The 26,099-nt window shown below is 46.8% G+C and overlaps 1 protein-coding gene across 1 annotated transcript in view; it reads left to right on the forward strand.

The window, feature by feature from the left end:
* Positions 1 to 26,099, forward strand: part of LOC119177804 (potassium/sodium hyperpolarization-activated cyclic nucleotide-gated channel 1) — a 68,518-nt gene that overhangs the window by 13,615 nt on the left and 28,804 nt on the right. The window contains exons 4-7 of the mRNA XM_075883602.1: positions 6,166 to 6,419; positions 9,482 to 9,631; positions 11,269 to 11,490; positions 19,037 to 19,177. Of these exons, the coding sequence (XP_075739717.1) occupies positions 6,166 to 6,419; positions 9,482 to 9,631; positions 11,269 to 11,490; positions 19,037 to 19,177 (767 nt within the window). The remainder of the gene's footprint in view (positions 1 to 6,165; positions 6,420 to 9,481; positions 9,632 to 11,268; positions 11,491 to 19,036; positions 19,178 to 26,099) is intronic.

The raw sequence follows: 26,099 nt of genomic DNA on the forward strand, positions 1-26,099 counted from the left end.
ACTCCTAGTACTCGGAGTGCTCACGAGATGGCCGTTGCCTGCACTTCGATGAGTAGGACACAGCCAGACACATATATATATATATATATATATATATATATATATATATATATATATATATATATATATATATATATATATATATATATATATATATATATATATATATATATATATATATATATATATATATGTCTGGCTGTGTCCAACTCATCGAAGTGTATATATTTGACGTATGCATGTGGGAGGTAGCGGCCAGATACTGCACCAGGGTGGCCAATCCTTCTCTGGTGAGGGAGTGCGTTCCCGGCGGTGGTTACCGGTGAGGCCGCACCTCAGGCCTCTTAATGCAGTTCCATCAACACGCGGATTTTTTTTTCCGGTTGGGAACTGCGCGGCACCGGGATTTGAACCACGGACCTCTTGCATGCGAGGCGGATACTCTAACCACTTTGCCATCGCCGCACTATAAATTAAATTGAGGACGACGCAGCGAGCAATGGAAAGAAAAATGGCAAGTGTAACCTTAAGAGACAAGAAGAGAGCAGAGTGGATTAGGGGACAAACGGGGGTTAAGGATATCATAGTTGAAATAAAGAAGAGGAAATGAACATGGGCCGGGCATGTAGCACGTGGACAGGATCACCGCTGGTCATTAAGGGTAACTGACTGGATTCCCAGAGAAGGGAAGCGGGTTAGGGGGAGACAGAAGGTTAGGTGGGCAGATGAGATTAAGAAGTTTGCGGGTATAAATTGGCAGCAGCAAGCACAGGACCGGGTTAACTGGCGGAACATGGGAGAGGCCTTTGTCCTGCAGTGGACGTAGTCAGGCTGATGATGATGATATATATATATATATATATATATATATATATATATATATATATATATATATATATATATATATATATATATACAAGTAAGTGGGGGATGGACGGAGGGCAGTCTTTCAGGATGTGGTGGGTAAGATTCATGGAAGATTCAGTTTTACCGATGAACCTCCGGAGCTTCGCTCACTCATCATAATTCACTCCGTGGATGTGCCGTAATTTTTTTAATGATTAGCAACTAGCAACTACCCGTTCGTTACGCAATTCACATGCCGTGACACTTGGTGTGATCCTACGATTACGCCACGCAATACTATATCTGTGTAACTGCTTGGCCGACATGACGTCTATACTGTATACAGAGTCATTCTCCAAAGTGCGTTGAAGTATACTGGTAAAGAGAGCAGAGCTCCCTCTGGTTGAAAATACTAAAGCTCTTCTTCGTTACATATAATATCGTATATGTAGCAAAAATTTTAACACACTCGGAGTACTACTCCACTGTTTGACCGTGCAAAACTAAAAAGGGATGATACAGAGACGGAATGTGGCAAATGGAAATCTCACGTGCGGATATTTGTGAAGTAGAAATTTCGTGAGCTGCTTAATTGGATTATATATACTGTTCGTTGCCTTCAAATCCGTCTTCATAGCGGTAACTTGCTTGGCTGGCGAATCTTGCAAGCCACAACATGCAGCTCACGCGATGCACGTGACTGTGAATTAGTAACTTCTGGGTTCTTACGTATACCAAAACCATTCCGTATGATTATAAGACGCGCCGTTGCAAGGGTTACTCCGCATTAACTTTAACAATTTGGTGTTCTTTAAAGTCCACATAAGTCCAATATTGCACGATTGTTCGTGCTTCTCCTCGTGAGTACTGCTCCTCGACATGAGCAAACGTGGTGTGCGTACCCCCGACATTCGCCGCAAACACACACACACACACACACACACACACACACACACACACACACACACACACACACACACACACACACACACACACACACACACATATATATATATATATATATATATATATCAAGTGATGGTTAGTAGAGGTCGAGAAGGAAGAAGTGCAGAACAGAATAAACATGGCGTATGAGCCAGGCCACGTCTCCCATTCATCATAGCGTCACACAAGTCGACAGGATGGAGACCTGACTGCCCCTTCATCAGTCACTCATCATCGACGCAGTTCCCCAGAAGACGCCCTGACCGTACATTGGCTACCGAATCATCGCCTAGGAGGACAACGACCAGCACCATGACAGAACCATCGGCTGACCTCGACATCCCCAAGTACACCGGATCAGCGGACGACGGACCCGTGCAGGACTGGTTCAACCTGTTCGAACTCCACGCTACCGCGGCATCCTGGTCGGAACGGTAGATGGTTACGAACTTCAGCGACTACGTCACCGGTGAGGCATTTAAATTTTACCTTATTCACATATTCGAGAACGACGAGTCATGGCAAAAAATCAAAGAGGAGATGATTACCCGTTTTAATGACTATGACCAAGACTTACTCATTGCCAACCATCTAGAGACAACTGCACACTATCGTCAATTTCCTAAGCAGTCCTCAAACATTCGAAAGTCCAGCGCGAATCGACAAGTGCCTCAAGACGAAGTGCACATGCGTTTACTTACAGAAGGCCACGCATACATTGGGGAAAACCCAACTGTCAAGCGCGTCTCCCTTGTACACGAAAGTCGGCATTTGCGAAGCAATCGCTTCAGCATATGACCCGAGACGTTGCCCAACCACCTGATGCCGTTCACTCTTCGTCTGGCATACGTGGTCCACCACCTGGGTTTTCATCACGCGGTTCTTCAAGCACTCCTAACGCTCACCATTTGCCTTATAAGGACGCCGTATTTATCGTAGATGAGCTGGCGCATCGGGAAAATACCCTGTCGAGCCATGCTCCTTCCACACGGGTTCATGCATCGCCATCCAGTCCATACACACTCGACAGGGAAAGAAACACCGAAGGCTCCGATGCATCGAACGTCGCACGCTGCAATGCGCAAGAGCCTCTTATAGTGAACAGGGTATAAGAAGCTTCTGAAGAACTTTCTATCAATTCCGAAGCATTATCTTCATTGCCCGAAGTGCATGACAACAGCCCACAAACTACCAGCTGCCGACTGGGCCCCACATCAAGTTGTGAAGAAAACGAGCGCGATGTTCAAGAAGGGATCTCACCGCAATGCGTTCCACAGCAACATCAGTAACGCCAGCAAAAGCAAGTCCAAGAATCGCAGACACTCCAACAGATACACCGACAAGGACGACGACGCAAAGTCAGCCTCTTAAAACAAATTCAGCACGTCAGGCATCTTTGCATAAGAGATCGGCGCCAGAAACGCATCTGGCACAAAATATCAAGACTGCGCCTAAGATTGCAGCTCCGAAACCTCAGGAAACAGCGAACAATACAAGAAGTCACCAGTTCTACCACACAAAAATTCAGACACCATCCCATTAGTTCACGACAATGGAGCCAACGCCACAAAAAACTACAAAAGAGACTGAACGCTATAATTTGTACAATGCACGAACATAGACATAATTTTTTGAACTTCAGTTCTTGTACACGCAGGCTGCAAGCACTAATTCTGTCTCAGCCGCGACACAAAATACAGCGCGTACGACAGAGGATTCTGCGCCTACAACATTCGACCTTAAAATGCTCCAAGGACTTCCAACCTTGTTCGTTCCTCGCAGGTGCTCAAGTCACGTCATGGTCAGTGCAGTTTTGCGAGACGCGGTTACCTTCTCCAGAACGCCACAGCCAACCTCGCCCACCAGAACTCCCCCATTTACCGGGCTGCTGCACTCTTTTCTGAAGTTTTGCGAGTTTACGGAACACCGCGGGGCCATGAAACCAATTGTGCATTTTGACATTTGTGACTTCTCAACCTCTCTTTGTTTACTTTTTGTTGTGCGTAATCCATGCCTTCTTTCGGGGAGAGGGAAAATCGTGTGACGTATCAAGTGATGGTTAGTAGAGGTCGAGAAGGAAGAAGTGCAGAACAGAATAAACATGGCGTATGAGCCAGGCCACGTCTCCCATTCATCATAGCGTCATATATATATATATATATATATATATATATATATATATATATATATATATATATATATATATATATATATATATATATATATATATATATATATATATGTTGTGAGCTTACACGACTTGTGCAAGGCTAAAGACATAGAGGAGTCTGTGATAACCGAGCTTCATGGTGCAGTTCGCGTCATTTCTGTCTTAAGTTATTGTACTTATTGGCTGAGGTTTAACGACCATTACACTAAGCTGCCTTGTCTTCATTGATAAGGCTTCAAAGAAAAGGCAATTATCTCGAGCGCAATCAGCAAGGTCATGATCAGTATGAAGCTTTTAAACGTAATCTTGATCAACAGGATATAATTTGTCATAATTTAGTAAGGGCTATTTAGCACGTTTTTACTTAGCGTGCTCATGAGTAATATCGCGTTAATTAGCAAAGTTTAGCTAGCTCATCAATTAACTTGCTCTAGTTAGTCTGGTTCTAGCTTTACATGGCTTCATCAGCACGGTCTTCCTAAGATGTGACATAATTACCTCAGCCTTACTATGACTTGGCGTAATTAGCTTGGTCACAGCATGTCCTGGCCTAATTAGCAAAGTATACCGTCCAGCGAAATAGGTAATTAGCCGGCCGCACGTGCTCGGGTGCTGGCAGGTGATGACAAAAAAGTCGACGCGCACCGGCCGAGCAGCGCGCTTGAATGTATACAGGCTGACACGTGGCCCCGCTAGAATGTACAGACCGACATGTGGCCTCGAATTCAGTTGCGGTCACGATGTTGTAAGACGCTCGGCTGGTACTGATCTCAGAAGTCACCGTGCTGATTATTCTAAAACATGCTTAGTGCGGGCATTGAAAGCTTCAAAGTGAATTTAAACACCACTGCCTCTAAGAAATATTATCACGAAAATTTTCGGACACCTTTATTGCATGAGTGCTCTTTTGCACTCAGTGGAACGACAAGCAAATGAAAAAAAAGATGTCTCTGGTTTGAAAACACCGCCGAACTTGGTCGACCGTCCTTGACGAAATGAATCGTTCCATCGTAACCATGCAATAAAACGCAGTGCGCTGAGGGGAGAATCCAACTATTCCGTCCTGTTGGCTCGTTCATAAGGGGGTGTCGCCAGAGCTCGGGAAAATCCCGAGTTTCGCAAAGCTCGGCCTATTCTGCATAGCGCCCTTTCACGACACGCTACACGAGCGCGGGCCTCAGTGCGAGTCATCCTGGAAGACTATACAGTGTCGTAAGAGTACGGGATGGCTTTAATGAAAGCTTTGTGTTTAAGGATGTGGCGGTTTCGATTGATTGATATGTGGGGTTTAACGTCCCAAAATCAGCGTATGATTATGAGAGACGCCGTAGTGGAGGGCTTTTGAAATTTCGACCACCTGGGGTTCTTTAACGTGCACCCAAATCTGAGCACATGGGCCTACAACATTTCCATCTCGATCGGAAAAAAGGACGTGATGGTGTTGCGCGCATCGCAGACCTGTTGTGTATAGCTCGCTTGTGTCTCCAGCTCGGAAGTAAGGAATATTAACATGGTAGCAAAAAAGGTAATCAGAGTAGGCAGTTATCATCAAATTAGGTTTAAATACAAGAGTAGGCTTAAAAGAGGTTTATGATAGCAAAAATGCTTCACCGTAAAATTAAAAAATACTCAGCATTCATAACACGTTACTTGCATGATTGCCTGAACATTCGCCTAACAGCACGTCCGACCTTGATGGAAAGTCGGGATTACCGGAACATGTTTTATTTTCGGACCAAATAATGTTTAAAGATATATTGTATATCTCATTCGTATGCGAAATTTCGAACGGCCGAACACGCTTAACATCATCAGGAACTTTGTCAAGGTTGGACTTGTACAATCGCTTAAGGCCCTATTTTGTTCTTCAAAAACCAGGAATCCCACACAATGACGTCATTTTTGCGTCACCTTATGGCATGCATGCATGCACGTAATAAAATACTTATCACGTATTATATGCAATTACGAATTTCGCGCTACTTGTGAAGGGTGCCTTGAGTTGTATTTTTAGTTGATTTTTTTTTGCTTGCGTGCGATAGCGAGCGTCTCATTGCATGAATTTCAAAACCTAAATCTCGTAGATGTTCTTTGGTATTTTGATTCAGAGGTAACCGGGGAGGCTGGACCAAAAACTCGGAGTATAGCTACTGTACCATCTAAATATGTTCGGAGATATCATTGGCGGTCTTTGTCACGCTCAGGTATCGACGATCGCAAGCAGGGCATCGTCATCATGGATCCGGTTCAGATTAGGCGGCACTACCTGAAAGGCTGGTTTCCCGTGGACCTCGTGAGCAGCCTACCGCTAGACTTCCTCGTGCTGAACTGGCCGGCACAATACCGCAACATGGACCGCAGATCCACGTTATCGCAACTCGCCAAGCTCATCAGCTTCGTCAAGCTTATCAAGATCAGCCGCCTGTTCCGCTACGGTGGCCGCACCGAACAGATAATGGTCAGTCGGGGTTCTCTAAAACCATTTATGAGTACTCGTTAAAGGGATTCAAGTAGCCACGGAATGAATTCACTAAAAGGGGTCACTGCTTCACGATTTCGCCGCCGCCAAAAATGTCGAGAATCCGTCCAGTACGAGATGTGTTACAAAGATTTGTTGTACGATGTCATTGCGTTTTCTTCCCTCTTCCTGACGAACGCGCTGAAAGCTGAGCAGGAAGGGATGGTACGAGGACAGGAAATACGTCACGCGCGCATGGTGACCTTGAGCACCTCCTCCCTCTTTCCCTTCGAATGCGCAGCTTCTCAGTGCGATCGCGCACGCGTGAACAATTGAGCCATTTATGGGCCTCCTGCGGTAGTCCCAGAAATGACTAAGCGTGCCATACTCAAATCAGTCAATTTGAAGAGTTATTTAGGCCTATGTGTTTATTTGTCAAGAGAAGAGAAAGCAATTTTTAGCTGACTGCGAGAATATATTGTGAATTTCAGGCTGCGCGCTCCGCTATAATAGAGAGTTATAGTATACCGGGCTTACCGGGTTACCGGATGTACCGTGATACCGGAATCGATGAGCGTAGGTGCACGTAGTGTACGTAAACATGGCGGTGCTCTCGGGCGCCCGCTTTGAAGTTATTTTGGCGTAGTTGTTGAAAGAATCACCCTCTTCTTAGCAAACGACTGTTCCAAGTGGCTTCGCTTACCTTCAGTTAGCTTCGATGACTGAGTATTACGGATAAGTTGGCGTAGGTTTTGGGATAGCTTCCCATTTCGAACGCGTCTAGGCCTAACTACAAGATTGATGTAAACAAATTGGCAACATAATGTAATCGTGTTTGGTGCGTGGTTCATATTTATTTACTTTTATTATCACTAAAATAAACTTCTAACAATGCTTCGCGCGGTGGCGTAGGCAAACATTCTCGTTTTCTTTTCATTTTCACTGGTTATCTTATGAACCATCTAATAGATGGCGCTACCATCCCAGCAGGGGCACGTAAACCACGTTAACGCTATTCCGCTAAACTATAAGACGCCGCCCACAACGAACGTTAGCTGCACGGTAACGCCATTCCCTTAACCTACGCTATCACGCTAACGCTAAACTATAACTGTCTATTAATTATTTGGCTCACGTGTTCTCGAGAGCTTCGACTATACCGATCGGGAGTGTTTTCTGACCATGTTCAAAAAGTGTTCTAGGAAAACGGCCCCTCACCAGCCTCTCAAAAATACAAAAAAACGCATTATACGCTTATGCGGTTTCTCGTCCTTCTGGCGCATTTCGGGACGCCAGAACAGCAGCTTCCGTGACGTCTATAGAATACATATTATCGATTGGAGGAAATGTCAGCTCCACCATCGCTGTCCCTTCCGAAGAAAGCTTGAGTAAATGATCCATCCGCAAAGGAAAGCTCATTAAGAATCAACGCACGCAATCGACGCAGGCGGCTAGGCAGTAAATACTTGCGTCAATGTAACTCGTTCGAAGAAATGCACGCAATTACACTCCACGCGAAAGTTGTAAGAAGCGCGGATTCACCTGTTCCTCGGCAACGGTGGCGTTCTACACGTGAAGCCCGGTCGCCACTCGTCGTGGGAGAGGAAACCATTAGTAATGTAATGGCACCCTTTCCCCTGCGCCTTTCCCTCTGAATATTGTTTACACGGAAAGGCGGCGATTCCTTCGCGAAGAAGAGTTTGTCGTAACACCGAAAGCACACCAAACAATATCTCTGACGCCTTTCCAGTGGATATACGGACTCGGATAATAATGGTTTAGTAGTTTCACATTTGCGATTATTGAAAAAGTAGTCGCGTGGGAGCACACCGAATCGCACTTTGGCCCAGGGGGTCTCAAACTCACTTAGCTAGAGGGCCTAAGTGACGAAAATTGGTCCCGCAAAGGCCAAGACAGTGAAGGACGCTAACGCGGAAAAAACAAAATGTCACCTAATGCTGCCATTTGAAAAAAAGCAAAGTATCATATCGCATCCATCGCCGAATCATTTCTGAGGAGGACTTAGCTTCAGTATTCGACAAATACATTCGGACTACAATCTCCAAAAACGAATCAAATCTGGATGCCTATTGCGAAATGACATGGTTTATTTCACGGTTACGTTTTTACGGAAATTGGCCGCATGGGGTGCCTCACGAGAAAGATGGTTGTGACCAGTCCCGTTCGCGCATACCTTACGCGATCAACGCGTTACTAGTCGCAACGAGCGTGTAAACAACGCGAGTACGATGTGGCGATGTCGCAAACATTTTATTCGTTTTGAACGCGCGGCCTGCGCGTGAAACGCCCACATTGGCCGCGTGTTTGAGAGCCCTGTCGTTGACGGGTGTGCAGCACGTTCCTCTTCCGGGTACAGTCATACGATCTTACGTCGTCATGCAAGGTTGTGCGTGTTGGGAAGAAAATTGGATTGGTGTAGAGTATGTTACTCCATGGTATTTTTACTATAGGGAGAACTGTATTTGCGTGTCGCGTAGAAACAGGAGTAAACTGTGTTTTGAGCATGAATGATGATGGATGGTAGCGCAGACAACGAACACGGACAAGAGAAGGCACATAGACACAACACTGTCCGTGTTCGTTGTCTGCGCTACCATCCATCATCATGCAACCATACCAACAAGCCCAAATCGCCACCCTCTTTGAGCATGAAGGCGCTATTTCGTGATAGCCAATTGCATTCTCTCTTATTGAAGACCGTCTTGCTTGTTTAAGGTGGTATATATTGCGATTAAAATCTCTATTTATGTGGCTTGTTTCAGGGTGAAATTGGAATTTCATGGTATGTTTTTCGGTATTTCCTTGCATCTAAATTTCTAGCCAAGCGCATTGTTTTAGCTTTTATGTTACAAGTAAATACTTAGTTACAAGTCAATACATATACTAGATCCAAACACAACTCTAATTGTATTGCCAACATGGCTCACTACGGCGAGTGGTAAATGCAACACGATCTTGCGGGTGGAGCTGCTACCCAATCTTTATGTTGTCACTATAGGTACACGCTCTGTTTGACCTTTCTTTTGCCTATCGCGTTGCAGTTCTATCAGACGACGGGCGTATACCTGCAGTTGGGCAACATCCTGGCACTCATCTTCCTAGCTGTGCACTGGCACGCCTGCCTGCAGTTCTTCGTCGGCTCCTTGATGGGCTTCCCGCCGAAGTCCTGGATATCCATCGCCAACCTGCAGGTGGCCGGCCATGTCCTTAACTTCTTCTGCTCGATATATTTGTGCCATTTCAACTAAAGAACGAGACAGGAAGAAAAAAAAAAGTATCCCGCGCGCTCAGATGCACAAAAGCGCGTATGAACGTCCGAGCGCGCGAGGCATGGGAAATAGGGTAAATTTACCAGCGCGAAAACACGAAACACTTAGGAAGGAACACAGACGCACATTGCGTTTGTGTGTGTGTTTCTTCTCAAGTTTTTCGTATTTTGGCGCAGGTAAATCTATCTTAATCATGAACCGACTTGCCCAAGCAGCAGTTTTGGAGAAGTTTAGGGAGCACGTATGCATTCTCGCTGTAAATGAAGGGCGTAGGGATTTTGGTAGCATGAGCAGATAAATTCTAAAAAATACTTCATCAGAAGTTGTTCAAAGCCACATATATAGGAGGATGAGGAAGGAAGTTTATCTGCACGCCGTTGCGTATATAGTTGTCAAACAATCAATCGCTAGAGCTCAGTGATGCGAAAAAAAAAGTGTAGACGACACATACCTTAAGCGGCTAGTGGTGGGCTCAACAGAGACAAGGTTATAATAATTAGCACTCTTTGACAGGAAAAATAAAAAAAAAGTGGCGAAAGTATCATGCATTAGCGCAAGCATTAGGCATATCCAAAGAGCTGAGAAAATATTGATTGATCGATATGTGCGGCTTAACGTCCCAAAATCGCCATATGATTATGAGAGACGCCGTAGTGGAGGGCTCCGGAAAGTTCGACCTCCTGAGGTTTTTTAACGTGCATGCAGATCTGAGCACATGGGCCTGCAACATTTCTTCCTCCATCGGAAATGCAGCCACCGCAGCCGGGATTTGATCCCGCCACCTGCGGGTCAGCAGCCGAGTATCTTAGCCATTATATAGACCATCGCAGCGGGGAAAACTAAGAAATGAACTAACTCATAATTACTATGAACACATTGACTATACTTGTCGAAATTTAAATATACATTAAAATAAGAAAATTTTATTGCTGAGAAGTTAGGCATTGTTTGGATGCAATCTCAAAATTTCATGTGAATTTTTGTTGCACAGCCTAGTACCGTGAAATTGCGTTATTTTTTCGCCCTATGCATTTGACCATAAAGGGAGATTGAGATTACTGCTGCTTGCGTGCCGCCTGTTTAGCGATGGAAATGAGAACGTAGTACGTGGCAAAAGCGCACGTGTTTGTGTTTATTATTTAGTTTACCAAGTAAAAAAAAACCTGTAGCTCCGTATGCCAGTAGACTGCGGTATACGCAGTCTCTCAAGTAGAATATTAAATGGTAGTGCACCGGGATAAAAAGGAATAATAAAAGCCCCATGACAGTCTCTCATAGTAAACTTAGCTTGTCCGAATACACGCGAATTCTCGCTTGTCCGAATGCACGCAACTATCGGTGGAAAAAGTTCCATTTTACAAGAAAATTGTAAACAAAGCATGCTGGCGAAATAAGCGTCAAAGAAAACTTTGATTCCACTGATAAGATACGGCGAACGACTAAATGACATCGAAGGCAAACGCATGAGCAGGATGTCAGCGCTCCTGGCTCACTGCACGAGAACCTTATCTCCTCGAAGACGTATGCAGTGCACAACCCCGTGGCACAACCCCGTGCAGAACAAGCCGTGGTGGGTGCAGTACTCTTGGGCGGTGCACAACACGGTGTCCCTCATGATGACCAATAGCTACGGCTTGGCACAGAAGACCGGCCTGCTGATCGAGGAGTGGATCCAGGTGATGGGCATGTTCTTTGGCGCCCTCTGGCAGGCCCTGCTCCTCGGATACGGCGCCAACCTGCTCGCCCACAAGGACTACACCAAGAACGTCCAGAGGGAGAGGGTAAGTTACGCCGCTACATTTACTATTATATTGATGTATGCCGGGGTTTTACGTCCCGGAACCACCATATTATGAGAAATGCCGTAGTGAATCGAGAGCTTCGAAAAAATTGATCATCTGGTGTTCTGTAACATGACCTAAATCTGATGACGCGGGAGTCCAGCGTGTCATGCCTACCGAAATGCGGCAGCAGTGGCCGGGCATTGATCCCGTAACCTTCGGGTATAGATGGGTGGCTCAGGAGTGAGCCGGATCTTTTGAGGGGCTCTTTCTAAAGAACGAGTGATCCGCGGCTCAGTAAAAGTAGGCGGAGGTTCTTTGGAAGACGGCTCACGAAGCGGCTCATTGAGCGACGGCTTTCGCTCGCTCGCTCAACAAAGGCGGTGGTTTTCTTTCGCTCCTAAACAGTGTCACCGGGTGTTGTTGATTGAACCGCTCCGTTTGACTGCAGTTTTATAGCACAAAAAGTTTACACGGACTGAGGAACACGGGACACACGCTGGCGCTAACTTGCAACAACGTTTATTTCGGAAACAGGGAGCCGTGCACATTGTATAGGCAACATCGCTTTTCAACCATCGTCATTACAAGCACTCCGCAAATTCAGCTATACTTGCATAGAGAGGCTAACTCCCTAGAGGAAAGGACAATTGAAACAATTTTTAGTCCTTTCCTCTATAAGGAGTCAGCATATCTGCGTTGTTACTTAAACGTAGCTCCTCACACGACGACGTATACTCGATCGCGTTCGTCCTTGATGTGCAGTTTCTGCCAATTTAAACGGTCATGTTTTGCACCACCGTGCTGAATGGTTTACTAACAACGTTTTGTCTTAAGTAGATACTGTCGTATGAACAAGTCAGAGAACTGAACGATCAGGGCGGTCCGCCACCGCTTAGGTATACGGACGAAAAGATCAATCGTGTTCAATCTCTTGTTTCAGTGACCGTGGACTAATGACCGTTAGCGTGACAGCCAGAATGAAACTTCGGGAATTTATTCCGCTCACGACAATCAGACCCATATTTATAGAAAAAGGAAACGTCCGTCAAGTTGATAAAAAGCTACAGACTTTTGCCACAACTAACCTTGAATCCATGGTAAAAATTCAGATAAAAATGAAGAATTCTTGCACATTGTTAAATTTTACCGGTGTCTGGCTGTGTCTCAATTAAAATGAACGCTAGTTAGTGGCCACCATTTTCATTTTCAACCAAATTACAGGTCCAGAACAATGATTTTGAGGTTAGATTTTTTTTCGTTGAATAACTTTTGTTCGGTATAAAAATTATACATATTCTAACCGCAAGAACACTTTTCCGTCAACTACGAAAGTTTTCAACTTTGAGTGCACCTAGCGGGAAAAAAAATACGACGCACTTCTTGATCCCATTATTCATTGCCGTAAACTACAAATTCCAATGCAATCTTATGAGTACTCCTTTTTCTTTTTCCGTGGAATGAAGTTTGAGTGAGAAAATATACCACAAACATGTTAAATGAAACAAAATTCCTGTACTTTAGGAATTAATTGGTGAAAGTAAGTTACACTGAGGATAATATTTGCATTGTAAATACTGCCAGTGACATTTGTGCTTTGCTTAAAGAAAAACGTAGTGGCTCTTTCTTCCATCGTTATACTTCAAAATTGTGCTGAAACATGTACGTGTTTTACCAAAAACGTCGAAGTTTAAAAATAAGTTTCTTAAAAAGTCAATTTAAAATTTTCTTCTTGACTCTCTGTTATTGAAGTTAAGAACTTTGTCCGCCACTCTGCGCAAAAAAATACGTTGCTCATCCGCTAATGCGTTATCAGGCGTCAATGGGAACAGGTCCGCCCAACGGCCGCGCAATTATGCACTGCAAATCGTATACAAGTTGTTAAATAATTGTACGTGATGTAACAACCAACCAGATAATCCGAAATATTAAATCTGCAGCCAGGTTGAATGGTGCGGCAAGCTTTCTCTTACGATCGGCTGCTATAGAGCTCGCATTACCAGTGTTGCTTCGATCGCACGCGTACCCTAAACGACGCTCAGACAACGAATCATATAAGGAACGTATCAACCTTGAAGGTTAAAGCCGTTTATTTGATCAATGTGAAGTGGTTAAAAAGCACCCGTCCCAATTAACTCGGGAAATTATAGAAGCGCATTGTACAGCAAGAGCTGGTAGCACGTGTATTAGCGCCCCGTCTTTGGTTTTATCTGAACATGAAGTGGCCCTCCTTAATCAGCATAACCGCCTATGAATCTGTGATATGTGACGGTGCGATGTTGTGTGTAATCTTGTCGTTGCGTTGGGTGGTTTTGTATGCTTGCGCCGGTCTACATATTTGATGCAGTTTGACAATAAAGCTCAGTTGGAAGTCAGCGCTCTGTCCTCTTGTGTCGGTCTGCTCGGCAGTTTCTTCTTCCCCGTAATGCGCTACACCAGTTTAAGTATTGCTAGTAAGGTTCATTTGATTTGACGAAAGCTCTGTCGATAATTATGCAGTGAGCTTTTTTAGTAGGCATGTACAGCCGCGGCCACGTCTGGGTAGAGCACGTGAGGAGCCAGTTTACGCACCGCGGGGCGAAACCTCGAGGCAGTTTCGGGCTCTGAAGTGCTGTATCACAAGCATGTGCGGCCTAGCTGTCAGGCTGACCTCATCAGAGGCCGAAACTGCCTCGAGGTTTCGCTCCGCGGAGCGTAAACTGGCTCTTCGCGCGCTCTACACAGACATGTACATGACCGCGGATGTACATGTTCTTCTGCTCTTACACCCGATACCGGAAAATATCGTGATAAACACGTAAGTTGTGTTGAATATTGTGCCTGCAGACACACAAGAACAGAATATCGCAGTAGCTGTGCTTTCATAAAGCAGAGGAATCAGGTACACTAAAACCAGTTTTTCGGCTTGAGAAGCAGAACGGCAGCGTGCGGTTTGAGTTGTTTGACCAGCGTGAGCATGTATATGATAAATTTCGTTAGATGTCGTAGGCCGGTGGTGTAGACGGTAGGTAGCACTGCAGGCACGCTTCCCCCTCACGCCCCCCCCCCTAAAAAAAAAGAATTGGCCTACGCCTCTATCGCAGGCTTGATTCCTGTGTCATAAGCTACCTGCGATACATTAGTGGCGCAGGTGGGCACTCTAGGCCTTCTCACATCCTGTGTCATATAAGCTAGTCATAGACAGGATGCAAGCATCTTTAGGCCATTGGAGGAGAGGAAGAAGTCATGTGGGTTACGGCATGCAAACTAACAATAATGGCTTTTATGTCCAAAGCCGAGGTACGTACTATAAGGAGGTCATTGTTGAGGGCCCGGAAGTCATGGCCATCTGGTATTCTTCAACGTGGACTCACACTGCACAGTACACGGGCCTCAAACATTTCGCCTTCATCGAAGTGCGACCGGCATCGAACCCACAACCTTCGGGTCAGCAGCTGAGCATCATGACCGCTGTACCACCGTGGCGGATGCTCACTACAAGAGACGGGGAAAAAATAATAATTGTACGCTATGAACCTTGCTTGAATGGCAGCTTTTACTTTCCACAGTGACACATTCCTCATCTCATTCGTCCTTTGGGCGTCGTGTAGTCGTTCGAGCGGAGCTCGCTCGCCATTTGAAGCGGCGCTGGTAATGTGAGCGCCTGCAGCCTCGAAACCTGCGCCGCTGCGGATCGTCCACTCAAGCTCCGAGGCAGGACGTACTGACGAGGGCGGACCGCGGAAACACAAGACGCAAGTCGCTCGGTCCGTCCTCTTCAGTACGCGCTGTTTCCGCCTCTGTACGAACAACCAACTTTCCCACTTTCTCGAAATGTGATATTCCACTGTAACCCACCATGTGACATATCACTATACATGAGGCTTGTCGCACCATGAAAAATAAAGCTTTGTCCCTGGCTGCGCATTAGCTCTTTTGGAACAGCTTCTTATTAAGTCGCGTACTATTATCTTCAATGGATCAACGAATTTACTTTATTGGACGTTAGTTCGACAGTTTGCTTCGGTCGGGGCGGGAAAAGAGTGGTTTAAACAAGTTTTATTGTCCCCTGCATGACTTGTCTAAAAAAAATTCCTGAAATAAGGTATTTTGTGCGTTTTTTTGCGTTTCTAATATTTTTGCTCAGAAACCCTTCGACACTAATTGAGAAATAAATACCCATAAGGCTGCATTTCACTTTTTCTTTAATAGGAATCAGTATCGTGACCAATAAGCGTACCGTTTTCCGGCTATAAGCGCTCAACGTTTAGAAATTGAGATAATGCCGAAAAAGTTTTTTCTTTGGGGGGAGGGGGTACCAACGCGTCTATATCTTTCTTTAGGTGAAAAACGCTTTTTTTTCGCTAAGATAATTTTTAAATTGAAGTTCTGGCTCTAAAACTTCTATTCAAGATGAATTTATTCGATATTGAGTATGGTGACCAGAAGCTCGCGTTAGTGCTTATGTGGAGACACCCAGCTGCAAATAATAATGATTTCTGAAGTTTAACGACCGAAAACTACGATACGGTCATCAGAGACTCCGTAGTGAAGTGCTGCGGAAGTTTTGTTGACCATCCGGTGTTTTTTTTGACGTGCACCGACATCACACAACACACGCCGCCGCGTCAAGTGTTGAACCCGCGCACCCACCTGCAATTGTATTTCCGGATGCTGCATTGAACTGATATTGCACAGAAATGAATAGTAAAGTGAGCATGAAGTGGTGCGCTTATTCCCTTAGCTCCCCCTTGAAAGAAATAAAGAGGAAAGCAAAGTTTTTTTGGTCGCTACTATGGACCATGAGCACTTATGCATTTGTGCCTAAAAGTCTAACCGGTGAAGCTGATTCCTGCTTCACTTGCCATTGCACGTTTTGCCACATTTCATCGTTGCCTAGATACGAACCCGCGACCGCCGCAGTTGCCTGTAGCAACTGAAGTGTCAAGCATCCGAATGCGTGAATGAAAGTCCTATTGCCGGCATGGAGGAAGGAAAATATAAATAAATAAATAAATAAATAAAGTTAGCAAGTCAAACACACACACACACACACACACACACACACGTCAAGTATCGCTTACCCCGAATTTTACGATCAGACAATGGCTCCAGATTATTTATTTCTTTTTTTAAGCTGTCGCAATGGGTTCACTATCGCCTTCCTTCGCAGCGCAAGTTACAGACTCCTTTGATCGATGAACAATGGTAATATGCTGCGTAGTTTAGGTGCTTGTGATACACGCTAAACAATACCTGGCCTGTGCTATTGAGTATTAGAAGCTGTTGCGTGCAAAATAAAGTTATCGGCGTGCGGCAGTGGCAGATTACCGATAATCGTGGCATTATGCAGACTTTATCGAGCAAACTCGTCTCTGCTGAAAAAATGAATGCTTCAGAAGCATCAAAAGTTTACAGGTAGTACGGTCGTCCGTTAGAATGACGCGGCTTGAAATGGCCACTTATCGCTTATTACCGCAAGACCCAGCTGACCTGGTGCGCGTGTCGTTGTAGTTAAGGGAGAAAGCTGCAAGTATCGACGTTCACTGAACCGCACCCGATAACGCGACAACAATGCCTCTCTGTGGCCGAGTGTGGCGATAAAACTTCTCGTTGTGATAGTCACGCGGAAGCGAGTCTGCCGGTGTGACAAAAGAACCGAAAAAGAAAGGTGGTGGGGCCAATATCGCTGTTATCCTCAGGTGCGGTAGTACCAGACAAAAGAATTGCATTTCCCCTGTGTTAACAGCGACCATTATCATGAAACACTGTGCTACGTGACAATTTATGGAGTACATCTGAGATTTCCAGAAGTGACATAGCATATTACTGGTCCCAGATTCTGAAGCAAGATGACTTCTCCTGTCCAGGTGCACGCTGATAAACGTTTCCAATTTTGTTAAGGGGCGTCGCGGGTACGATGGCCTCAATGCGCGGCGCCATACGCCGTGCATGTCCACGTGATTGCCTTGGAGCTGGAGCTGCAGCACGTAATACAAGTCACACAAACCAGATACCACTGCACCGGACCGTGCGCCTGCAACGTACAGTTGCTAACACTTGTCCCCGCTTGCTTGCATTGCTTACATTTGTCACCGCTTTGCTCACGTTTATCATTTGTCACCGCTTGCTTGCATTGCTTACATTACAGTTGCTTACATTTGTCACCGGTTGTGCGCGGGTTAGTCGACAAGGAGTGGCAATATTGTGTCACAAGAAATCCTGGTATACGTGCGCGGTGTATAGCGCTATCTTTACAAGCACTAGTTTCGCAAAATTGAGTGCTGGCATGAGTGTGAAGGGTTGAGCACGTTCGCGGCGAAAAAAAAAGTACTTTGTCAGCCGCCCCATTGTTGAGTATTTGTGAGATACCAATAAAGGACGGAGCAGCTAATATTCCGCAGCGTAGTGGTCTGTATTGTGGGCGAAAAGGAGAGCGAAGATCAATTATCTGTTCATTCACCATGCCGTGTACAAATGGAAGCCTCTATACTTGTGAGCGTCCCACAATGTCGCAAATAATCTATACTGGTTCTCACGTTGTCATATATTATAAGAAGAGGAGATATGATTTAATTTCGGGAGCGATGGCAGTTCTTTACCCCATTCGTACATTTGTTTAAGCGTGCAACATATGTGCATACAATGAATGCTAATTAAAAGCCGTGGGTACCGTTCAACAGCCCTATATAAGCTAATTGAGCTAACCGCTATAGTGTGGTGTACGTATTTTCACGCATTTCAGTGAGAAATTGGGCTTCTTCCAGTGCTTGTATATATGCAACTTGTTGCAGCTCACGATATTGTTCTGGAAGTCGTTCAAGGCTTTCAAGGCTGTATGACAAAGGGCTATGTGTAAGATTCAAAAGCTTCATCATATCTTCGCAAGGCGCGCTTATACAAACTTTAAAAAGTTAGGAAAGAGGCAATTTCATGCAAGGCATGTTGTTTTCGGTAAACTTAAATATACTATAGCTTCCAGTCGTCTTACCGCAATTGTGCTGGTTTGGGTGCGTTGGTATGACATGATCAATATATTATAAGCGCACAAACAGATAAGGACAAAAATCACGCATAACACACATAGCGCCCGTGTGTCATGCGGGTTATTGGGCCTTCGTCTGTTTGTTCACGTAGAATTTATTGCTCAAGTCATACAGCGTTTAGTTGGCTTGATTTGTTATTTTAGGAGCACCGCCAGTTAAAACATCGAACTTATTGCAATAACGAAGTCGAACTTTATGTTAACAGTGTAAACCCAACTGCGTGCACCCTTCATAAATTTAGGCTGGTACGTATATCAGGTGTATCTTTTTATATGCAAGAAATTTACTGTCAAGGACGCTTCATTCAGTTACTCATGAGCACTTACCGTACTTTGCGGTCATCATCCAGTGAGTGAAGTTGTTTAGGTCGGTGATTTCCTGACAAAACGGAGCATAAAGTTCCTGACCTGTATCTGCTTGTTTGCGTTGCCTTTGCCAGCCGTACACGGTACAGTACGTACTGTCACGAACAGAAAATAAGTCGTTTGTTCGAATGACTGCTTCGGCGGTGTGGAATGCAGATGCAAGAGGTGGAGGAGTTCATGAGCTACTACGACTTGCCCGAGAGGTTGCGGGCGCGCATCAGGTCGCACCTGAACGCCCAGGCCATGTTCCTCAACGACAAGGACATCCTTTCCTCGTTGTCTGGCACGCTGCGAGAGGTGAGGGAATACAGTGCGCTCTGTTTACAGTCTCGCGCACACGCGCGCGCGCACGCATGCACGAACGAACACACACGCACACACACACACACACACACACACACACACACACACACACACACACACACACACACGTGCGCGCGCGCACACACACACTGGCTTTCTCACTCACTCACTCACTCACTCACTCACTCACTCACTCACTCACTCACTCACTCACTCACTCACTCACTTGGACGCTCGTCCTCGCTATAGAGACAGTTACTGCGTCACTATTCACCCTCTTTCATTTAAAGAATCTCACCTCTTCCCCAAAACAAGGATTAAAAACGTTCAACGGAAAATAACGGTGGTGGTTCGTTTACGGCATAAGTACGGCATCCTCTGTAGCGTTGATTGAGCATCAGGGGCGTAGACACGGCCATGCGCAATCCGCGCTAGAATGTCGGGGAGCTATTTAGAGTGTTTTGGGACCACCTTTTGGGCCTGAGCGCGCAACAAGCGCGCACATCCGAGTATATTCTCGAGAGTGATAAATCCCGAATGTTCGCCGCTGCATGTGTGAATGCCCAATGCTCGCGGATCACTTTATCGACGGCCGACGCTCTGTTCGCCGTTATCGTTCTACCGCGTGTTTTGCAGTAGTGTGACTTTCCAGTTTTCCTGCCACAAGTTCGGCCAAATAGTTTTCACCTTAAACACGCAGCCTGCTGCCTCGGTCCTCGCCGCAACCACGAGACAACAGGCATGCAAAACTGATAATTTCCGGAGAGTGCACGGGCCGTTGAGTACCCTCTCTTTTTTCGCGTCTACGCGTCGGTCGTATACCTATTGTTTGCTTCTTTCTCGTACGAAAAAATAGTTTCAGTGTATTATCAATCGACTTTGCGGAATCGCTGTGAAGTTTCTCTTGTTATGATAGACATGGATCGAGAACAACAAACTTATGAATGAACCGGCTCCGATCTCAAGTACGCCATTGCCTCTACACGTAAATGCATTTAAATAGATACGTTTTTCTCACAACGTTATTTTCTAGAGGTTTTCTTTGTTTGATGCTCAACCTCAAAAGTATTCGCTTGAAATGAGAAATTTTGTTTACGTACGCGGACTGTATAAGTGTCAGGTCAGTGACGGATAGAGCCGCATTCTCTTTCTTTCCGTGTTGCTGTTGTTGTTGTAGTTGTGTTAGTAGACGCTAAAGAATAAAAGCCTTGAAAGACAGGCTGTGTAAGAATCGTCTGGGGTGATAATGGTGAACAGCACTTGAGATATTCAAGTGCCTTGGCACTCTTCGTCGTGCCAACAGTAAACGCCGTGTTATACTTCTCCTTTCTCCTCTTTCGATCACGCATTGCGACTTTGCAACAAAATATAAGGAAGACTGCGAATACCTGAAAGTGTCTGAGCGGCATGCAAAGCTTGTGAGGCTACGTCAGCTGAATGAATATCGTGCGCTGTACCGCTGCAGTAGAACTGATGAATGCAGTGATGTATCGCGTGTTTCTTCGAGGGCTGCATGCCCGAAATTTTGAAGTATAGTGCGCTTGAGACAAAAATGCGCTAAAAAAAGATATCTAAATGATCGTAAATGGCGGGCGCGAGAAAAGTTATCCGTTTTTATATGCTTATTAGTTTGCCGAATATGCCAATTTACTTAGTTTGCCTATTCATGTGGCCTGAGTGGGAATGGAAAGCTTGTAGCCACTGTAGAAGTGATCGCATGCCAAGCAAAAATAATCTGGTGTTGCCGTCAGTGAATTTCGTAAGCTTATTTTTCCAGGATCATTCCAGTATTACACTCACGTAGAACAAAACACTATAGCAAAATGGGGCAGCTTTAGTCCGCCACCCAGGAAGTTGGACGCGGTCCTCCTGTGTACGAGAGTGAAAGGTAGGGGGGGGGGGGGGCGCACTCTTGTCCTTACCTTTTCGCAACGAATCACGCCCTCGGATTCGGGGGCCATTCCCTTGTCTACGTTGTCATGTTGGCTGAGCGGCCGTGGTGCGCCTGAGACGCCGAGCGCTAGCGACAGACGATGACCCTTTTGGTCCTTTAAGTCTGTGCGAACGCGAGCTTGCGAGAGGAGACGCCTCTAGGATGTATAAATCAAAAATTAGCCGAAACTTTGGAGGTCAGGACAACGCAATGTTCGATGAAAGAGGCGATAGCTTCGCTCCCCGATGTTTATCAAGGCGTGGAACCGGTTAAATTTTCTTTTGCACAAGATTGCTTTAAAATGAACGGGGCATACAAAGAACGTACCAGTAACCGAGATATGGTACCTAAGAACTTAGTTTCAGATTCGAAGCAGCTCTTTGACTCACGTGTGTAACGTCGTACGTACGTGCGTTCGTACGAACTTGCCGCAACACGTTCACCTCTCCGCAGATGTTGGAGTAGTGCCTAGTAGGTCATGCCGCAGCTGCGCGTTGGCGTCACACTCCCCTCGCACGCTTCCCTCGCAGGTGCGCGCTGGCGTCGCTCTCTCCTTCACCCCACAGCACGCTTGCCGCAGCGCCCGCATCTGCCGACTCCTCTGCCCGCTCGCAAGACACTTCTCTATCTCGCTTCACTCTCTCCACCGCCCGGAACGCTCGACCACCCGTCGAGTGGAACCACTCTTTCGGCTCGTTTATCTGCGATGAAACTTACACAAAACCCAACCCACCTGCTGTGTTTTAGCGTTTCAAACAAACGCTTACTGGAGTAAACGCAACACCGAGTTTTGCTTCAAACCGTTCTTCCAGCATCCGCGTCGGCGCCCGTTTCAACCGGGTCAACGCCGTGTGCACTGCTGCTGCATCGTCCAATCAGGGTTCCATTGGGGAAGATGATCCATAGCTTTGTTAACTATTGACCACATGGACAGACTTCCAAGACATGACCAAATCTTGACCTTATGCATGATGAGCTCACAGTAACAAAAAGACAGAAGTAAGTTTACAGTTAAGTGTCGCCTTCAGACGATTATTTATGACACGCGCTGGCGCTCTTGGGAGTTGCGTGCACGCATAATATCACGGTTTCTTCGCCAGGTCCTTCCATGACGCAACGGTTTTTGACTAACATCGCAAACGGTAGTCCACGGACGGGTTATGTGTAGAAAGAGGTCTCAAGCTGTCAAACAATGACACACACAAAAAATGGCAGCATATACACGGAGTGATTGATGAATAGTGGGGCGAAGCATCATATCCGTCCGTCCATTCGTTCTTGCTTCCGTCCATCCATGCGTGCGTCTGTGTGGCCGCCCGTGCGTCCATCCGCCCGTCCGCACGTTCATCTGTGCGTCCATCCCTGCTTTCGTCCATGCATCCGCTCCTGCGTCCGTCCATGCATCCATCCGTCCGTGCAGCCATCCCTGCGTCCGTCTATGCATCTGTCTGTGTGTCTGTTCGTCCACCTATTCAACACTCAAAGTCCCACCATCTCGCATCTTTCATATATTCCCCATATAGAAGCACCGCCAATCAGTGGACATTCCAAGGACTAAACGAGAGGTGGCACACGCACACTTTCTTACGGCTTGTGCTTCGGGTCTACTTCCCACCTTCAACCACCTTGAGTTCATGGTATATACTAGTTCACTGTATTCATGGCACTTCGGCCCAATGCTCGCTAAAGTTTTCTAAAACCAAGGAGGTAACGAACGCCCAGCGAGTATAATGTAGCAATCCTTTCTTGTCCGATAGTGCTCAATGCACATGCCAATGGCTGCTAATGGGGATCGCAGCGTGCGCGTTGACTAAAAGCCGAATGCTCCTGTCTCTCATTCCCCATTAGCAGCCATTGGCATGTAGATTGAGCGCTGTTTTTTATTGTTAAACAACGCACAGAAGAAATCTCTCACCGGCACCACCTTGGAGGTCAAATGTTATACCTATTTCGGGTATGTGCCACTGGTGGTTACGTACTACGAGGAACGCACAAGCCACGCCATGAAGAGCTTCGCCCCTAAAATTCGCAGCGTGCGCGTTAACTAAAAGCCGAATTTTCCCGTTTCCCATTCCCCCTTAGCAGCCATTGGCATGTACATTGAGCTCTATCTTTTATTGTTCAACAACTCACAGAAGAAATCTGTCGCCGGCACCACCTTGGAGGTCAAAATGTTATACTTGTTACACACTACTACAACGGCTACGAGGGACGAACGGGAGCCGCTATAAGGAGCTTCGCCCCTAAAATAAGAACAACGAAACCGTAGCGAAATTTCCAATACGCGGGCGATAGCACAGCCCACACGACCCGCCGTTATGAGCGAAGACAACAGTGCTAGCTCAGGTTTGTCTGTCGAAACATGCCTATCCATGAGGCTGAAGGAAAGGAAAAAGGAGCTAGTTTCTGTCTGCCAAGTTGCTACACGGCTAAGCTTTTTGTAGAGGGTTGGGTAAGAGTATAAAGAAAGAATAGTCGGAGGGTAAAGATATAAAAGACGGAGCACTCGCCGCACACGAGTGAAGAAATAGGAAAGATGGAGGAGGAGGAGAAAAACTTTATTCAACAGAGGAGTTTGGAGCACGCAGGCTCCCGGGCCCCCGCACGACCCCTTTGCGCTCAAGCGTTCATTTGGTGGTGGTCCATGACGCTGGCAGCCCGGTCGGCCGCCATGGTCTGCTCAACCGGGTCCTCTGAGCGCAGTAGGGTCTCCCAATCCTCCCAAGTCTTTAGGTGCTCTAGGGCCCGCGGGGGAGGATCCGCCGGGCAGTGAGAAAGGATGTGTATAGCAGAAGCATGAGGTTCAGGGCAAAGGGTACAGGCTGAGGTGAGGAAGAGGGGGTGATAGTGCGATAGAATGAGAGGAGAGGGAAGAGTGTGAGTTTGTAGCTGGCGCCAGAGGGTTGCCTGTCGGTTGCTATGGGACTTGTGCGGTGGGGGATATAGCTGACGTGCTGCCCTATAGGCCTGAGTCAGCTCGTTGAAAGTGTGCGCGCGGTCCTTCGTGAATCCCAGATCGGAGGCCGCGGGAGCCCGGTTTAAAGAACCTGGGGCTAAGAGGTTGGCGGCCTCGTTTCCAGGATTCCCGCAGTGCGCGGGCACCCAAATCAACTCCACTTGACGGGGCGGGGTTGCAGCGGGCGAATCCAGTATGCAAAAAGCAGGGACGTGAACTCGGCCTCATGCAAAATTTAAGATTGCGGTTTTGGAATCTGATAAGACGTACCGTGCTTCTGTGTTTACGATTGCTAAGGCAATGGCAGCTTCCTCTGCAGCTTCGGGGGACGTGTCTGGAGGGAGTGTGTGTGTACCTATGGGAGAGAGATTGTGATCCACCACGGCAGCGACCGCTTCATCACCCACGCAGGCTGCGTCTACCAATACGGCGTCTGGTTCGGCGCCGTAGCATAGGTGTAGAGTTTTAGCGCGAGCTCTGCGACGTTTATCGTGGTGGTCGGGGTGCATGTTACGGGGAAGTGGTGTAATGAGGAGTTCGCGGTGCAGGGGTCTTGGTATGGGGAGTAATGTGGAATCATTGGCGGGTATCTGGATTCCAAGAGAATGTAGAATATGCCGACCAGTGTCGGTTTGTGTGAGACGAAGGTATTGTGCTTGGCGGTGCGCGTCTATAAGTTCCCCGATAGTGTTGTGAAGGCCTAACTTGAGAAGTCGATCGGTAGGTGTACTTATGAGAAGGTGGAGGGCTACTTTGTATGCCCGACGGATGAGGGCGTCCAATGTTTCAGTGTCGCGGCGAGAGAGCTGGAGGTAGGGGGTGCAGTAGAGCACACGGCTGAGTACAAAGGCATGAATAAGGCGACATAGGTCGCCCTCCTTCATGCCTCGGTAACGGCCTGAGACCCGGCGGATGAGGTGCGAGATCGCCCCTGCAACCTGCTTGAGTCTCCGGATTGTGTTTGTGTTCTTCCCATCACTCTGGATATGCATGCCCAGTATCCGGAGGGTGTCGACCTCTGGTACCGATCTGCCATCCAGTTCGATGACGATGGGTGGGAAGGGGGAGTTGCGGCTTTTGGGGCGGATGCAGAGCAGTCCGGACTTCTCTGGAGAACAGGTTAGTCCTACGCTAACTGCATAATTTTGCGTTAGGTTGGCGGCTGTTTGGATGCTGTCCTGTATGTCACCGTCACTGCCATGGGTAGACCAGAGCATGATGTCGTCTGCGTATAGGGTATGTTTCAGATGAGGAACAGTTGCCAATTGTCGAGCTAGGGGGATGAGGGTGATATTAAACAAGAAAGGTGAGAGGACGGACCCTTGAGGGGTGCCGACACTCTTTAGTGTGTATGTTGGGTGGGTGAGCGGGCCGAACTGAAGTTCGGCCGTGCGTGCTGTGAGAAAGGCCTGAATGTAAGTGCACGTACGTGTACCCACGTTCAGTGGAGAAAGTGCTGTCAGGATCGCATGATGCTCAACGCGATCAAAGGCTTTGGATAAGTCCAGAGCCAGCACTGCCTTTGTGTGGCCCGGAATGAGCGGGTCGAAGATGTCGTGAGTGATTTGTAGCATGGCATCTTGAGTGGACAAATGGGGGCGAAAGCCAACCATGCTGTGAGGGTATAAGTCACGGTCTGTCATATGCTGTGAAAGCCTCGCCAGTACAACATGTTCGAAAAGCTTGCCCAAACACGAAGTTAATGAGATTGGGCGAAGGTTTTGGAGTGTAAGTGGTTTGTTGGGCTTCGGTATGAACATTACTTTCGCGTGACGCCAGGACTGGGGAAGCGTTCCTTCCTTCCAACACTGGTTGAAGTACTCCGTGATGCGAGTGATCGATTTGTCATCCAGGTTGCGGAGTGTTGTGTTGGTAATCAAGTCGGCTCCGGGTGCGGATTTAGTGCGGAGAGTCAACAGCGCGGCTCTGACCTCCGCCTCGGTTATATCTGTGTCGAGTTCGGCATTCGGTTGTCCTGTGTATGAGGGAAGAGAAGTTGGTATGCCGGGCGATGTGTAGGTGTCGCG

Source organism: Rhipicephalus microplus, unplaced genomic scaffold, assembly GCF_043290135.1.
Source record: "Rhipicephalus microplus isolate Deutch F79 unplaced genomic scaffold, USDA_Rmic scaffold_18, whole genome shotgun sequence".
Lineage (NCBI taxonomy): Eukaryota > Metazoa > Arthropoda > Arachnida > Ixodida > Ixodidae > Rhipicephalus > Rhipicephalus microplus.